The sequence below is a fragment of the Heterodontus francisci genome, chromosome 33 (assembly GCF_036365525.1).
Source record: "Heterodontus francisci isolate sHetFra1 chromosome 33, sHetFra1.hap1, whole genome shotgun sequence".
Taxonomy (NCBI): Eukaryota; Metazoa; Chordata; class Chondrichthyes; order Heterodontiformes; family Heterodontidae; genus Heterodontus; species Heterodontus francisci.
Genome location: NC_090403.1, coordinates 21,434,829 through 21,453,525, shown reverse-complemented (window position 1 = coordinate 21,453,525; position 18,697 = coordinate 21,434,829). Strand labels below are relative to the sequence as shown.

Genomic DNA, 18,697 nt, shown 5'->3' with positions numbered 1-18,697 from the left:
GGTCAATTTTCTTTGAAGCCAGTCACAAACCACCAATGAGGAATGGCCTTGATCTTACTGCAGGAGAATCTGAACTGCCAGTGCAAACTGAATAATCTGCCTTTCAAAACAATGAAAAATCGATAAATATATATTTTTAATTAAATAGTCACTGAAAATTTATGAACTGAAGTTGAAAGTTAAGAGAGGCGTCTAGAGATATTGGCCTAAATCTGTCACTCTCTGTTCCCGCTTCCTAGGGAGTCCGAGGACCATGAATATCATTGGTTCTGGCTTGGGCTGAATAGACGGAACCCAGGGACAGACCAGAGCTGGAGCTGGAGCGACGGATTGGGAGTGAGTATCTGAATGACCAAGTCACAGGCCGCCCTGCTTGAGTGGGATGAAGAGGGGCAAGTTTGTGCACTGCAGCGTGTGACAGGCCTACTTACACTCCTTACTGTAGCATTTACGTTTGCACATCACACACAATTCAATATCCCTGATGTGTCAGCTTGTTGAATGTTGATAACAGTGTGTGTATTTGTCCTATCTTACACACCACAGCTGAAACAACTGCCACAATGGTGGGTAAAATGAGAGGGTGCACAGGAGGCCAGAATCTGTGGATGACAGGGTGCAGAAGGGAAATAGGTCAGTAGGAGGTTGCTGAGGTAGGGCAGAGTGAGACCATGGAGGGATTTTGAAAACAAAGGATTTAAAAGGTAATGCATTGGGAAATGCTGAGCCAACTCGAAGGATGGGGCTTAGTGCAGCTGCATTTTAGCTAAAGTGGAGTTTATGGAAAGGTGGACGACGGAAGCCTTTTGGTGGTTAAGCAGTTGGGGAAAAGAAAGATGTGGAAATTCTGGCCAGAATCTTCCGGAGGACTGAAGGATTTAAAATGAAGGATTTATACTCCTATTTGAAAAAGGGGAGACTGATAAACCTAACAACCATAGGCCAATCAGCTTAATATAATAGTGGGAAATTTTAGAGACCATCCCAGATAAAATTAATTGGCATTTGGAAAATGATGGGCTAATAATTGAAAGTCAGTGCAGTTTGACTAACTTGATTGAGTTCTTTGACGGACTAAGTGAGAAGGTTGATGAGGTTAGTGCAGTTGATGTTATATGGAGTTTCAAAAGGCATTTGACAAAGTGTAACATAATAGGTTTGTTAGAAAATGTTCAGGATTAAAAGGACAGTTGCAGCACAGATACAAAATTGGCCACTGGACAGAAAACTGAATGGGTGTTTTTACGACCGGAGGGAACTTTACAGTGGTGTTCCTCAGGGACAGATATAAGACTACTGCTCTTATTAATATATATTAATGGCCTGTACTTGGGTATATAGTGCATAAAGTATGTAGATGATTGTTAGAAAGCATATGAGATCCTGGGCTTTATTAATAGAGGCATAGAGTACAAAAGCAAGGAAGTTAGACTAAATCTTTATAAATCACTGATTAGACCTCGGTGGAGTATTGTGTTCAATTCTGAGCACTGCATTTTAGGAAGGATACCAAGGCCTTGGTGAGGGTGCAGAAGAGATTTACTAGAATGGTGCCAGAGATGAGGGACCTGAGTTATGTGGAGAGAGTGAGGAAGCTGAGGTGGTTCTGCTTCGAATGGATAGGATTAAGAGGATATTTAATAAAGGTGTTCAAAATCATGAATGGTTTTGACGGAGTAAATAAGGAGAAAATGTTTCCAGTGGTATAAGGATTGGCAAAAGAATCAGAGGTGACATGAGCGAAGATATTTTTACACAGCAAGTTGTTATGATCTGGAATGTACAACCTAAAAGCCTGGTGGAAGCAAATTCAATAATAATATTCAAAGGCGAATTACATAAATAGTTGAAGAGAAATCATTTACAGGGCTATGGGGAAAGATCTGGGCAGTGGGACTAATTGGACAGCTCTACCAAAGAGCTGGCACAGGCACGATGGGCCGAATGACCTCGTTCTGTTCTGTATCATTCTATGATTCTATTGACACCCACACGGAATATTGTGCACGTGCGCCGCTGTGTGTGTCCCCATGTGTCCATTGTAAACACCTATTGATACTGACAATATGTGACCCAGTGAACAGTAAGACGGCTGTTTCTCCTGTGGGGTCAAAGATGGAGTGGTGGCCATTGTGGAAAAGTATAACTTACAAAGAGTTCCTCCACTGGAGCAAGATCCGATGGCATCTCCTCTTCGGCATCCTCCACTACCTTCACCCAATCTTTGATAGCCTTGCCTTCAGCTGTCTCGGTCCCAAGCTCTGGAATTCATCCCTAAACCCCTCCACCTCTCTCCTCCATAAAGACACTCCTTAAAAGCTACCCCTTTGACTAATGCAAGTTGTTGTTGTAACACCATGACCAACTCTAGCATTGGTGGGGAGGGGGAAGCCTCATGTTCCGTATGTAACTTGAACCCTCTTTCATTCTTGCGCAGTATTCCTACAACAACTTTGGGCGAGATATCTACGATGACGATAACATCCGGCGCTGTGCGATCACAGACATTGCCTCCTCACTGTGGCGAGCAGTGCGGTGTGAGAATCAGCTGGACTGGATCTGTAAGATCCGCAAAGGTAGGAATGATGGGGAGGGAGGGACAGAGGGAACAATACAAAGGAATCCCTTCAGAGAAATGAAGCACCCAACTGGTGCCCAAGGTTCAGAATCTGTATGTAGATTGATATAGCTCGGCACCACACTAGATATTGAGCCCTCACCTTCCCGGCGAGCAAAATAATAGACAATGCCAATGTGAATTACTTTTGCAATTATTTTTTCTGTTAGGTTATTTTAAAACACAAGGTGAAAGGCTTGAAGCAAGGGTGCCCCACATTTTTACATGGGGGCGGGGGGGGGGCGGAACATTACAATTTTAGTCTTATATAGGGGGCTCTGGTGAGACAATTTCATAAAGATAAAGACATTGAAGATTTATCTTACTATTAATCAAAACAACAACAAAGGTGCATTTTGTGAAGAAGCTTTAAATGAGGAGACTAATTTATTGTCTTACTTTCTGGTCACTGATTTAGTTTAGTTTAGAGATACAGCACTGAAACAGGCCCTTCGGCCCACCGTGTCTGTGCCGACCATCAACCACCCATTTATACTAATCCTACACTAATCCCATATTCCTACCAAACATCCCCATCTGTCCCTATATTTCCCTACCACCTACCTATACTAGTGGCAATTTATAATGGCCAATTTACCTACCAACCTGCAAGTCTTTTGGCTTGTGGGAGGAAACCGGAGTACCCGGAGAAAACCCACGCAGACACACGGAGAACTTGCAAACTCCGCACAAGCAGTACCCAGAATTGAACCCGGGTCACTGGAGCTGTGAGGCTGCGGTGCTAACCACTGCGCCACTGTGCCGCCCTGAGACACATGGCATTTTTTTGCTTTACAAGTAGTCAATATTTACCTGCACACTTGCTGTAGCAATGCGGAGTACTCCGGATAGATATCCATTGTCAGGAATGATCTTGATCACTCTCTCTCCCCTCTCTCCCACACCTCTCTCTCTCTTTCTGTCTGGCTGTCTGTCGGTCTCCCCCTCTGTGTCATTCCCCCCCAACTGTGTCGTCCGCCCCCTCTCTGTGCCGTCCCCCTCATTCCAAGGTCGTTACTACCCCCCCCTCCCGTGTTGTCCCCCTGTGTCGTTTCCCCCCCCCCCCTCTGTGTCATCCGGCCCCCCTCTGTGTCGTTTCTCACCCCCGTGATGTCCCCCTCCCCCCCTCTGTGTTATGTTACCCTCGCTCTCTGCCCCCTTTCTCGCTCTGCCCCTGTTCTCTCTCTCTTCCTCTCTCTTTCCCTCTCTCTGCCCCCTCTCTAACTTTCTATCTCTACCCTCTCTCTCTGCCCCTACCCTCTCTCTCTCTCTGCCCCTTCCCTCTCTCTATCTCTGCCCTTCTCTCTGTGTTCTCTCTCTGTCCCCCCTCTCTCTGCCCCTCTCTCTCTGCCCCCCCTCCCCTCCCTCCCTCCCCCTCTCTCTCTCTGTCGGCCCTCCCTCCCTCCATTCCCTCCCTCTCCCTCTTCTCCTCTCTCTCCCTCCCTCCCCCGTCCCTCCCCTCCATCTCTCTCCTCCCACCCTCTCCTCTCTCTCTCTCCTGATATTTTACGGAGAGCGGGAACTCTCAGCTTTGTAATTGGTCCATTTTTTTTGAAATTGCAGCTGTCAGTTTCAGTTTCACAGTTGTCTGTCTGTCCCCTCCCTTCCTTCCCCACTCTCTCCTCTCCCTCACTCAGGTGCTCAGAGTGGGAACACTGGCTTCCAATTCAGTCAAGTTCATGGTTTTCCGGCGGGCTTTTAAGAAAAATCGGAACCTGCTAGAAAACCTTGAACTTGTCCGAATTGGAAGCCAGTGTTCCCACTCTGAGCACCTGAGGGAGGGAGAGGAGAGAGAGGGGAAGGAAGGGAGGGGACAGACAGACAACTATAAAACTGAAACTGACAGCTGTAATTTTTTAAAAAAATGGACTGATTGAAAGTAGAATCAATGGGAAATTTCTCATGCCTGAACGTTTACCACAGTCCGTGTGTCGACATGTTGCTGACCCCTGCACATTTAGACATATGTTCAACGTAGAGACATTGTAAGTTACAGCACAGAAGCATGTAAATCAGGCCATCGAATCTGCACAAGTCTAATCTCCCTCTCCCACAAACTCCCCATACCCTTTAATATCCATCCAGTCTAATCTCACACTCCCGCTCACTCCCCGTATCCGTTATTATCCCACCTAATCTAATCTCCCACTCCTGCTAACTCCACATGCACTTTAATATCCGCCCAGTCTATCCCACTCACTTCCTATATCCTTTAATATCTTTTTCAGGCAACTATCTAATTCCCTTTGAAAATAATTTATAGATTCAATTTCAGGAACGATGTGCAGGTGATAATTCCACATTTGAACCACCCTCTGTGTAAAGACATCTTTTGTCACTTCTTTTTGTAACTTCCCCTTTAATTCTTTTTGTAATTAACCTAAATTTGTTCCCTCTCATTGCTAATGGAAACAATCTGCCATTATTTACCTTATCTCAACCCATCATAGTTGTGAAGGCCTTTATCCCTTTTCTCCATGATTCCCTAATGTCTTGACTTCCCAAATAAGTATTCTTCCCTGTCTTAATCATCACCCTTGATTCTGCTTCTGTGAGCTTGTGAGGGAGCGTGTTCCACATTCTCACAACCTTTTGTGTGAAAATATCTTTCCTTCATTCACTTGGATATGTTTGCATTTTAAAATCATGTCTCCTTGTTCTGGACACTCCCTGAAAATTGTGTTAGCATGAGTAGAAATTCAAAGGACATGTTGCAAGACGTTGCTGCTTATTGACAACCCCACCCCCACAAAGAAATGGAAACCTGGATGATGGATCATTCATTCCAATTGCCTTGTGATATTTTGCTATCTGAGAGAAATGTGCATTAGGGAGGCACCTGCTGGATACAAGTGGGATTGCAAATAAGAGACATTTTTCAATGAACTGATTGAAAGCAGATGGAGTCTCCCTGCCTGTGTCAGAAGCAGTCATTATACCACACAAGTCAATGTGTTGCAGTCACATTCCAGCTAAGTCTGGAAGAGAATGCATCTGAGATGGAGAAAGTTCAGACTAGAGTTTGAGCAGTGTATGAAGCCAATAGGAGCAGCTAAACGAACAGAACAGGCAACAGTGCGAGAAGGTGAATAGTGCTAGATAAAGGAGCATTGTGGAATCAAAGGTCATAGAGCAGTCGACAATACCATGAATGGAGAGCTCTCACTAGCAGGCCAGATGTTAAATTGCAGATGTGAAATGAGACCCATTGAAAATGGTATTCTCTACTTCAAATATAAACAGGAGGCTGAGGGTTTGAGTTCCAGGACTTCACTCCTGATACCGCAGCTAATGACTGCACCGCCCTAAGCTCAATTTAAATGGAGACAACTGACACTGTGACAGGGCAGTTGAGAATTGCAGACATGCATGACAGTCTTCTCTGGAGAGGGAGGAACCCAACAGCAGGCTCAGTGCATTGACATAGATCAGCAAGCTAACGTCCTGCTCAGTGTATTATACCAACTCTCAGGGACAACGTAAAAAACAAACTGAAAGAAATATATAAAGTCATAATGGCACAGAAAGAGGCCATTCTGCCCATCGAGCCCATGCTGGCTCTCTGTAGAGCAATCCATTCAATCCCATTCACCTGCTCTATCCCCTGCAAGTGTCCATACAATTTCCTTTTGAAGTCATCTATCATCTCCAATTACATATTGCTGAGGGATATATTAGTGTGGGATATAGATGGCTGTCATAAAACAACAATTTAAAATAAATACAGTAAATCAAATGCCAGCTCCTTCCTTTGAGTCAGGAGGTTGTTCAAACCCCACGTTTGGCTCAGCACACGATCTAGGTTGACACTGCAATATGGATAGCAGTGTCGGACAGACATTGGATTTCCGCATATCTGTAAGTTCAAGTTACATAAACAATCCCATGGTGCTATTGGAAAAAGAGCAGGAGGTTTTCCTAGTGTCTTTGCCAACATTCCTCTCTCAACTAGCGCCTCCCAAAATTCTATTATCTTGGCTGTTTGTTTGTTGTTTTTGCACCTTGATGTGACAGAATGGAACAAAACGGGTGACACTCCCAAAAGTAATTCATTCACTCCAAACCACTTTTGGAAATTGTGTTCCAATTCAAGTTCTTTCTTCTTCTCACATTGCACCTAAAGAGTTTTTTTTTTAAACCAGCAAAAGCACAAGTCTCCAAAGTGACAAGTAGGAAGAGTGCATGAGTTGTTACACATCATGGTTTGCTGGACCTAATGAAGTCATGTCTGGTAAAGGACCTCCTTAAGCATTCAGCATGTTTGCCTTGAATTATTATTAATTGAGACAAAGTTCTCTCAGTTAAATGGAATGTCTGGAAGTTCAGTGTAGGCAGCTGGAAGATGGCTGAAGAACATCTAAAATGATAGACCTGTCACTGGTGAGTCTGTTAGCTCGTCATATTGTATCTGTCACAGTATAGGATCACCAACTAGTTGGTAGATGTATAAAATAGTCATCAAACTACTAAAACTGGAATGTTTATTGGCTTCAGGAGCAACGTATTGATCAAAGAAGATATTTTCCATCAAGGGAAAAGTAGCACCAAGGAAACACAAGAAACCACTCACCCCTTGAGCCTGCTTTGTCATTCAGTTAGATCTGTGCCTGACCTCCATTTACCTTGATACCCTTACGAACAAAAATCTTGAAAGCTCTAATTGTCCCAGGATCCACGCTTTAGTGCGGAATTTGGAAGATAGTGACAGGAGCACTCACTAAGTCTTGAGAAAACAATAAGAGATCAAGAAGATGCTTCCTCTGTGCAGGAACACCACCACCTGCAAGTTCCCTCCAAGCCACACACCATCCTGACTTGGAACTATATCGCCGTTCCTTCACTGTCGCTGCGTCTAAATCTTGGAACTCCCTTCCTAACAGCACTGTGGGTATACCTACACCCAGGGACTGCAGCGGTTCAAGAAGGTAGCTCACCACCACCTTCTCGAGGGCAATTAGGGATGGGTAATAAATGCTGGGCTAACCAGTAACACTCACATCCTGTGAAAAATTTAAAAAAAATCTCTGATAAAACAACTCAACTGGAGGAATAATAGACTAAATAACTCACCCCAAAGACATCTATCTGCCCATACAGAATGGAACCAGAAAGGAATGAGGAGAATACAGAGTCTGTTCACACTCAGTACTTGAGTTTTGAAGAAATCTAAGAGTAGGGTTATTGGACTCTGAAGACCTATTTTATAGTTCCATATAGCAACATATAGTTCCATTTTCAGGTTCAAGATCTGCACGGTATAACTTGGATCTTCCAACAGAGAAAGCTACCTAACCTGAGAGGTGCGTTAGTGAGAGAGCGGCTGGTGGAGAGGTGCACGGTGGCCATTTTCAATGGTTAGATTGAAATTGAAAGAAGATGCAGCACCCTTCCCCCTGGATACCGTGCTTATTACTCCAATCCTTTCCTTTGGCAGTATCAATGCCAATGGTGCTAGAGGGAGGGAACCTGAACGTGATATAGTTGCTGCCAGCAGGTAATAGATGATTCAATATCTGGCCAGTAACCAGCACTGGAATTACCAGCAAGTAGGAAATCCAAGATTTAGGACGGACATCTGACTTTAAACTGAAAAGTCCAGTTGCTGAGGTGGTGTCCCAAAATTTCTAACATAAACGGGACCCCCAGACGTCTGTTCCTTCTTTTTCTACCCGTGTTTCGTTTGGAGACATGAGATCATAGAAATGATACAGCACAGAAGGAAGCTATTTGGCCCATCATGCCTGTGCTGGCTCTTTGAAAGAGCTATCCAGTTAGTCCCCATTGCCCTGCATATCTTTCCCCTTCAGGTATTTGTCCAAGTCCCTCATTAAAGTTACTGTTGAATCTGCTTCCATCATATTTCAGATGGTAATTTCTCCTCATCGCCCCCTGCTGCTTATTTTACAAGTTATCTTAAATCTGTGTCTGCAGTGGAAACAGTTTTTCCTTATTTACGCTATCAAAACCTTTCATAATTTTGAGCACCTCTACTCAATCTTCCCTTAACTTGCTCTGCTCTAAGGTGAACAATCCCAGATTGTCTAGTCTGACCACGTAACTGAAGGCCTTTATCCTTGGTACCATTCTCGTAAAGATATTCAGGTTTTTGAGCATTTCATTGAATTTTGATCATCAGGAGGGTAAACCTCAGAACCCAAGTCCCTGACTCTCTCCCTCAGTCCCTTGTACCATTTAGGCCTTGGCAAAGGATGGTGACTGTACCAGGCCTGGCAGTTAACCGAAGCTGGACATACAATCAATGACCTCCTGTGGTAGACAATGGGACTGCAGTATTTCAGCACAGTTCAGGCAGATCTCGTGTGACTTACTGTCGCAAGACAAATTCAGACGAGGGAAGCCCTTTGACGTACTTGAACTCAGAAGAAAAATTTACACCAATCGTGCCCCCACCCCGACCCCCACCCCCGCCCCTGCCCCCACCCCGCTCATCATTGTCATCTATTTCTTAAATGACTCAAAGGTGTTTGTCTTCGCCATCCTGCCCAGAGACCATTCCAAATATCGATCACACTCTGCCTGATTTTAACCAGCACCTTAGTCATTAGTCATTGGGGACTCCATAGTTAGGGGAACAGATAGGAGGTTCTGTGGGAACGAGAGAGACTCACGGTTGGTGTGTTGCCTCCCAGGTGCCAGGGTTCGTGATGTCTCGGATCGTGTTTTTGGGATCCTTAAGGGGGAGGGGGAGCAGCCCCAAGTCGTGGTCCACATAGGCACCAACGACATAGGTAGGAAGAGAGATGGGGATTTAAGGCAGAAATTCAGGGAGCTAGGGTGGAAGCTTAGAGCGAGAACAAACAGAGTTGTTATCTCTGGGTTGTTGCCCGTGCCACGTGATAGCGAAGCGAGGAATAGGGAGAGAGAGGAGTTGAACACGTGGCTGCAGGGATGGTGTAGGAGGGAGGGTTTTGGTTTCCTGGATAATTGGGGCTCTTTCTGGGGTAGGTGGGACCTCTACAAACAGGATGGTCTTCACCTGAACCAGAGGGGTACCAATATCCTGGGGGGGAGATTTGCTAGTGCTCTTCGGGGGTGTTTAAACTAATTCAGCAGGGGAATGGGAACCTAAATTGTAGTTCCAGTGTACAGGATGTTGAGAGTAGTGAGGTCAGGGATAAGGTTACAAGGACGCAAGAGGGCACTGGCAAGCAAGAACTTGGTTTAAAGTGTGTCTACTTCAACGCCAGGAGCATCCGGAATAAGGTGGGTGAGCTTGCAGCATGGGATGGTACCTGGGATCTCGATGTAGTGGCCATTTTGGAGACATGGGTAGAGCAGGGGCAGGAATGGATGTTGCAGGTTCCGGGATTTAGATGTTTCAGTAAGAACAGAGAAGATGGTAAAAGAGGGGGGGGTGTGGCATTGTTAATCAAGGAGAGTATTACAGCGGCAGAAAGGACGTTTGAGGACTCGTCTACTGAGGTAGTATGGGCCGAGGTTAGAAACAGGAGAGGAGAGGTCACCCTGTTGGGAGTCTTCTATACACCTCCGAATAGTTCCAGAGATGTAGAGGAAAGGATAGCGAAGATGATTCTCGACAGGGGCGAGAGTAACAGGGTAGTTGTTATGGGGGACTTTAACTTTCCAAATATTGACTGGAAATACTATAGTTCAAGTACTTTAGATGGGTCAGTTTTTGTCCAGTGTGTGCAGGAGGGTTTTCTGACACAGTATGTAGACAGGCCAACCAGGGGCGATGCCACATTGGATTTGGTACTGGGTAATGAACCCGGCCAGGTGTTAGATTTAGATGTAGGTGAGCACTTTGGTGATAGTGATCACAATTCGGTTAGGTTTACCTTAGCGATGGGCAGGGACAGGTATATACCGCAGGGCAAGAATTATAGCTGGGGGAAAGGAAATTATGATGCGATTAGGCAAGATTTAGGATGCGTAGGATGGGGAAGGAAACTGCAGGGGATGGGCACAATCGAAATGTGGAGCTTATTCAAGGAGCAGCTACTGCTTGTCCTTGATAAGTATGTACCTGTCAGGCAGGGAGGAAGATGTCGAGCGAGGGAGCCGTGGTTTACTAAAGAAGTTGAAGCGCTTGTCAAAAGGAAGAAGAAGGCTTATGTTAGGATGAGACGTGAAGGCTCAGTTAGGGCGCTTGAGATGTACAAGCTAGCCAGGAAGGATCTAAAGGGAGAGCAAAGAAGAGCAAGGAGAGGACACGAGAAGTCATTGGCGGATAGGATCAAGGAAAACCCTAAGGCTTTCTATAGGTATATCAGAAATAAAAGAATGACTAGAGTTAATTAGGGCCAATCAAGGATAGTAGTGGGAAGTTGTGTGTGGAATCAGAGGAGATAGGGGAAGCGTTAAATGAATATTTTTCGTCAGTATTTACAGTAGAGAAAGAAAATGTTGTCGAGGAGAATACTGAGATTCAGACTACTAGGCTAGATGGGATTGAGGTTCACAAGGAGGAGGTGTTAGCAATTTTGGAAAGTGTGAAAATAGATAAGTCCCCTGGGCCAGATGGGATTTATCCTAGGATTCTCTGGGAAGCCAGGGAGGAGATTGCAGAGCCTTTGTCCTTGATCTTTATGTCGTCATTGTCGACAGGAATAGTGCCGGAAGACTGGAGGATAGCAAATGTTGTCCCCTTGTTCAAGAAGGGGAGTAGAGACAGCCCTGGTAATTATAGACCTGTGAGCCTTACTTTGGTTGTGGGTAAAATGTTGGAAAAGGTTATAAGAGACAGGATTTATAATCATCTTGAAAAGAATAAGTTCATTAGCGATAGTCAGCACGGTTTTGTGAAGGGTAGGTCGTGCCTCACAAACCTTATTGAGTTTTTCGAGAAGGTGACCAAACAGGCGGATGAGGGTAAAGCAGTGGATGTGGTGTATATGGATTTCAGTAAGGCGTTTGATAAGGTTCCCCACAGTAGGCTATTGCAGAAAATACGGAAGTATGGGGTTGAAGGTGATTTAGAGCTTTGGATCAGAAATTGGCTAGCTGAAAGAAGACAGAGGGTGGTGGTTGATGGCAAATGTTCATCCTGGAGTTTAGTTACTAGTGGTGTACCGCAAGGATCTGTTTTGGGGCCACTGCTGTTTGTCATTTTTATAAATGACCTGGAAGAGGGTGTAGAAGGGTGGGTTAGTAAATTTGCGGATGACACGAAGGTCGGTGGAGTTGTGGATAGTGCCGAAGGATGTTGTAGGGTACAGAGGGACATAGATAGGCTGCAGAGCTGGGCTGAGAGATGGCAAATGGAGTTTAATGTGGAAAAGTGTGAGGTGATTCACTTTGGAAGGAGTAACAGGAATGCAGAGTACTGGGCTAATGGGAAGATTCTTGGTAGTGTAGATGAACAGAGAGATCTTGGTGTCCAGGTACTTAAATCCCTGAAATTTGCTACCCAGGTTAATAGGGCTGTTAAGAAGGCATATGGTGTGTTAGCTTTTATTAGTAGGGGGATCGAGCTTCGGAGCCACGAGGTCATGCTGCAGCTGTACAAAACTCTGGTGAGACCGCACCTGGAGTATTGCGTGCAGTTCTGGTCACCGCATTATAGGAAGGATGTGGAAGCTTTGGAAAGGGTGCAGAGGAGATTTACTAGGATGTTGCCTGGTATGGAGGGAAGGTCTTACGAGGAAAGGCTGAGGGACTTGAGGTTGTTTTCGTTGGAGAGAAGGAGGAGGAGAGGTGACTTAATAGAGACATATAAGATAATCAGAGGGTTAGATAGGGTGGATAGTGAGAGTCTTTTTCCTCGGATGGTGATGGCAAACACGAGGGGACATAGCTTTAAGTTGAGGGGTGATAGATATAGGACAGATGTCAGAGGTAGTTTCTTTACTCAGAGAGTAGTAGGGGCGTGGAACGCCCTGCCTGCAACAGTAGTAGACTCGCCAACTTTAAGGGCATTTAAGTGGTCATTGGATAGACATATGGATGAAAATGGAATAGTGTAGGTCAGATGGTTTCACAGGTCGGCGCAACATCGAGGATCGAAGGGCCTGTACTGCGCTGTAATGTTCTAATCTAATCTAAAAACTCTCGCATATTGTCCTTCCTTGTTTTAACCTCTGCTGCCTTGTTTGAGAATCCTGGCATACGTTGAAGAAATGATCTGGATTAATCTTATCTATACCGTTTAACATATTTTATACTTTTACCTCAATAACAGAATATACACTTCAAAAGTAATTCATTGGAAGTGAAGCACTTTGGGGCATATTGAGGCCAAGATAAGGCTCCAAATAAATGCAAATTTATTCCTGTTCCTTTGTGTTTTCCAATAAAGTCCCCTCTTGCTTACCTCCCTTTGCAGAGGAAGAGTCTCCAGTCTTTCCTCATAAATCCATCCTTTGATGCTAATCACACTCTAGCTTTTGCAGCTTATCTTCCAATTTGTGCCTTTGCAACCTAATTCTGTTTCTTTTATCAATTGCTGCTCCAGAGATCTATGTGGCACATGCTAAGTGCCAAATCTGCCATGCAGCTCTGAGCACACACAGTACTGGCACTTATTACAGGGCTGTACACTATAATTAATAGTAGTTGCTCTGGCCATCAGCACACACAGTGACTTTGTGTACTCCTGTTAATGGGTCTGTAGCTGAGGCTGTGCAACAGCGTGTCTTGGGATTCCATGCTGTTCTAATCAACTCTTCCTTCTTCCCACAGGAGCTGTTGTGAAAGAACCAGAGGGCACCGAAGGTATGTTGTGTTTTACCACAATGCAGAATAACGACTGGGAGACATTGTATTGTAAACGAGGATCTCAGAATACACCATCAGCAACAAAACCCGAGTGCCGTTTGCCCCTGTTATGTGTTATGATGTTAGCTATACTTTGGATTTAGAAGGGCATCTCATCTCTTGGTTTCTTTGTGGTCCATCAATGACCAGATTTCTCAGTATAGTTGTGCAGTAATCACAAAGGTTACCACATGTCAGCTTGGTAGCACTTTCATCTCTGATTGAGAAGGCTGTGGGTTCAAGCCCCTAACTCTTGGACCTCAGTTCATAGCCTAGGCTGACTCTCCAGTGTAGTAATGAAGAAGGTGCCATCCGTTGAATGAGGTGTTAAACCGAGGCCATGTCTGGCTGTTTAGATAGATGGTAAAGATTCCAGGACACTATTTGAAGAAGTGTAGGGAGTTCTTCCAGTGTCTTGGCCAATATTCCTCCCTCAAATAATACCATCAAAAACACAAATGAGTTGATCAATCACCTCATTGCTGTTTCTGAGAACTTGCTAGTGTAGAATAATTGTCACATGGTCTATGTAACAACGGTCACTGCACTACAAAAAATAATTCATTGTATGAAATTCTTTGAGATGCTTTAACATGTAAAGGGCTATGTCATGGGAAGGACCAATACTATATCTCTCATCACTATATTAGCAAATCAGATTGTCAATTACATAACATATTTGTCCTAGCACTTTGAATGATCTGTGATATTTAGAAATTAACACTTCTTGGGAACCCCCATGAACTCAAGGCTCAGGCTTCTCACAAAGACATCGGCCTCTGATGGAAAGCATTGCTACAGGTATTTCAAACAGAAATATTATATAAGTAAATTTAATAATTTTTTTACATAGTATTTGCAGCACAGAAATTGGCCATTTGACCCACCATGTCTATGCTGGTATGCTGAGTATTTCCAGCATTTCTTGTTTTTATTTTAGATTTCCAGCATCTACAGTATTTTGCTTCTATATTATTATGCCTATGCTGGTGTTTATGCTCCATATGAGCCTCCTGTCAGCTTACTTCATCTAACCCTGTTAGCATAGACTTCTATTCCCTTCCCTGCATGTGCTTATCTAGCTTCCCCTTAATGTCTTTTATGTCTTTATTTATTTATTTATTTGTTTATTTTTTTATTCATTCATGGGACGTGGGCATCACTGGCTAGGCCAGCATTTATTGCCCATCCCTAATTGCCCTTGAGAAGGTGGTGGTGAGCTGCCTTCTTGAACTGCTGCAGTCCATGTGAGGTAGGTACACCCACAGTGCTGTGAGGAAGGCAGTTCCAGGATTTTTACCCAGCGACAGTGACGGAACGGCGATATAGTTCCAAGTCAGGATGGTGTGTGATTTGGACGGGAACTTGCAGGTGGTGATGTTCCCATGCATCTGCTGCCCTTGTCCTTCGAGGTGGTAGAGGTCGCTGGTTTGGAAGGTGCTGTCGAAGGAGCCTTGGTGCGTTGCTGCAGTGCATCTTGTAGATGGTACACACTGCTGCCACTGTGCGTCGGTGGTGGAGGGACTGAATGTTTGTGGATGGTGTGCCAATCAAGCGGGCTGCTCTGTTCTGGATGGTGTCGAAATTATTGAGTGTTGTTGGAGCTGTACCCATCCAGGCAAGTGGAGAGTATTCCATCACACTCCTGACTTGTGCCTTGTAGATGTTGGACAGGCTTTGGGGAGTCAGGAGGTGAGTTACTCGCTGCAGGATTCCGAGCCTCTGACCTGCTCTTGTAGCCACGGTATTTATTTGACTACTCCAGTTCAGTTTCTGGTCAATGGTAGCCCCTAGGATGTTGATAGTGTGGGATTCAGCGATGGTAATGCCGTTGAATGTCAAGGGGAGATGGTTAGCTTCTCTCTTGTTGGAGATGGTCATTGCCTGGCACTTGTGTGGCGCAAATGTTACTTGCCGCTTATCAGCCCAAGCCTGGATATTGTCCCGGTCTTGCTGCATTTCTACATGGACTGCTTCAGTATTTGAGAAGTTGCGAATGGTGCTGAACATTGTGCAATCATCAGCGAACATCCCCACTTCTGACCTTATGAATGAAGGAAGGTCATTGATGAAGCAGCTGAAGATGGTTGGGCCTAGGACACTACCCTGAGGAACTCCTGCAGTGATGTCCTGGAGCTCAGATGATTGACCTCCAATAACCACAGCCATCTTCCTTTGCACTAGGTATGACTCCAACCAGCAGAGAGTTTTCCCCTGATTCTCATTGACTCCAGTTTTGCTAGGGCTCCTTGATGCCATACTTGGTCAAATGCTGCCTTGATGTCAAGGGCAGTCACTGTCACCTCATCTCATAAGTTCAGCTCTTTTGTCCATATTTGAACCAAGGCTGTAATGAGGGCAGGAGCTGAGTGGCCCTGCCAGAACCCAAACTGAGCGTCACTGAACAGGTTATTGCTAAGCAAGTGCCACTTGATAGCACTGTCAGTGACACCTTCCATCACTTTACTGATGCTCGAGAGTAGACTGATGGGGCAGTAATTGGCTGGGTTGGACTTGTCCTGCTTTTTATGTACAGGACATACCTGGAATATTTTCCACATTGCCGGGTAGATGCCAGTGTTGTAGCTATACTGGAAAAGCTTGGCTAGGGGCGCGGCAAGTTCTGGAGCACAAGTCTTCAGTACTATTGCCGGCAAATGCTTCAGCCTTATCTTTCGCACTGATGTGCTGGGCTCCCCCATCATTGAGGATGGGGATATTTGTGGAGCCACCTCCTCCAGTTAGTTGTTTAATTGTCCACCACCATTCACGACTGGATGTGGCAGGACTGCAGGACTTAGATCTGATCCGTTGGTTATGGGATCGCTTAGCTCTGTCTATTGCATGCTGCTTATGCAGTTTGGCATGCAAGTAGTCCTGGGTTGTAGCTTCACCAGGTTGACACCTCATTTTGAGGTATGCCTGGTGCTGCTCCTGGCATGCCCTCCTGCACTCTTCATTGAACCAGGTTTGGTCTCCTGGCTTGATGGTAATGGTAGAGTGGGGAATGTGCCGGGCCATGAGGTTACAGATTGTGGTTGAGTACAATTCTGCTGCTGCTGATGGCCCACAGCGCCTCATGGATGCCCAGTTTTGCATTGCTTGATCTGTTCGAAATCTATCCCATTTAGCACGGTGATAGTGCCACACAACACGATGGACGGTATCCTCAATGTGAAGGCGGGACTTCGTCTCCACAAGGACTGTGCGGTGGTCACTCCTACCAATACAGTCATGGACAGAAGCATCTGCGGCAGGCAGATTGGTGAGGACGAGGTCAAGTATGTTTTTCCCTCGTGTTGGTTCCCCCATCAGCTGCTGCAGACCCAGTCTAGCAGCTATGTCCTTTAGGACTCGGCCAGCTCGGTCAGTAGTGGTGCTACCGAGGCACTCTTGGTGATGGATATTGAAGTCCCCCACCCAGAGTACATTTTGTGCCCTTGCCGCCCTCAGTGCTCCCTCCAAATGGTGCTCAACATGGAGGAGTACTGAGTCATCAGCTGAGGGAGGGCGGTAGGTGGTAATCAGTAGGAGGTTACCTTGCCCATATTTGACCTGATGCCATGAGACCTCATGGGGTCTGGAGTTGATGTTGAGGACTCCCAGGGCAACTCCCTCCCTACTGTATACCACTGTCCCGCCACCTCTGCTGGGTCTGTCCTGCCGGTGGGACAGGACATATCCGGGGATGGTGATGGCAGTGTCTGGGACATTGTCTGTAAGGTATGATTCCGTGAGTATGACTATATCAGGCTGTTGCTTGACTCGTCTGTGGGACAGCTCTCCCAACTTTGGCACAAGCCCCCAGATGTTAGTAAAGGAGGACTTTGCGGGGTCGACAGGGCTGGGTTTGCCGTTGTCGTTTCCGGTGCCTAGGTCAATGCCGGGTGGCCCGTCCGGTTTCATTCCTTTTCTTTGACTTTGTAGTGGTTAGGTACAACTGAGTGGCTTGCTGGGCCATTTTAGAGGGCATGTAAGAGTTAACCACATTGCTGTGGGTCTGGAGTCACATGTAGGCCAGACCAGGTAAGGATGGCAGATTTCCTTCCCTAAACGACATTAGTGAACCAGATGGGTTTTTACAACAATTGACAATGGTTTCGTGGCCATCATTGGACTAGCTTTTAATTCCAGATTTATTAATTAAATTCAAATTCCACCTTCTGCTGTGGTGGGATTCGAACCCATGTCCCCAGAGAAATACCCTGGATCTCTGGGTTACTAGTCCAGTGATAATACCACTACGCCACCACCTCCCCAGATGTTACTAACCTTATTCTCAGTAGTAAGTTCTCAGTTTGATGGAAACATTGTGATGACTGCCGAAAACAGTTTCCAAAAAATGCTCAGTGCATTCAGTTCATGTGTTTTTGTTTCCATTCTTTGCTTTGTTGAATGCTCATGTTTGGTGTGTTATTGTCATCTGTCCTTATTGATTCCTGACTGAGTTTTTTGACCTGCTTTCCTTGCATTTGAGGCACATATTCCTGGTTCTTTAATTCTAATTCGTTGCTGTATTATGGCTACAAAATTTGAATCAATCAACCATAAGAAATTTGCATGTCTACAGTGTGTTACACCAAACTGTGACATAGGTAGTGTGATATGCAGCCTGACTGAGACATGGATGTGGGCAGCTTCATGCAAAGCCAACCAAAATCAGAAAGCATAGATAGTGAAACATTGGGCCTGTCGCCAGATCATCCTCTCCTTCTGGCTGAAAGAGGTGATCTTGGCTTCATTTGTTGAGTGCAGAAAATAAACAACATCAACAACTTACATTTATATAGCACCTTTAATGTAGTAAAATGTTCCAAGATGCTTCACAAGAGCATTATCAAACAACATTTGACACTAAGCCACATGAGGTTATTAGGATAGGTGACAGTGCCGCAGTGGTTAGCACCGCAGCCTCACAGCTCCAGCGACCCGGGTTCAATTCTGGGTACTGCCTGTGTGGAGTTTGCAAGTTCTCCCTGTGTCTGCGTGGGTTTTCTCCGGGTGCTCTGGTTTCCTCCCACAAGCCAAAAGACTTGCAGGTTGGTAGGTAAATTGGCCATTATAAATTGCCCCTAGTATAGGTAGGTGGTAGGGAAATATAGGGAGGTGGGGATGTGGCAGGAATATGGGATTAGTGTAGGATTAGTATAAATGGGTGGTTGAGGGTCGGCACAGACTCGGTGGGCCGAAGGGCCTGTTTCAGTGCTGTATCTCTAAACTAAACTAAACTAAACTAAACATCTTAGTCATGAGTTAGGTTTTAAGGAGTGTCTGATAGGAGGGGAGAATGTAAGAGACAGAGAGATTTAGGGAGAACATTTCAGAGCTTGGGTCCTTGGCAGC

General features: G+C 45.3%; 1 protein-coding gene across 1 annotated transcript in view; it reads left to right on the top strand.

The window, feature by feature from the left end:
- Positions 1-18,697, top strand: part of mrc2 (mannose receptor, C-type 2) — a 262,300-nt gene that overhangs the window by 178,746 nt on the left and 64,857 nt on the right. The window contains exons 20-22 of the mRNA XM_068013057.1: positions 240-336; positions 2,438-2,576; positions 13,280-13,312. Of these exons, the coding sequence (XP_067869158.1) occupies positions 240-336; positions 2,438-2,576; positions 13,280-13,312 (269 nt within the window). The remainder of the gene's footprint in view (positions 1-239; positions 337-2,437; positions 2,577-13,279; positions 13,313-18,697) is intronic.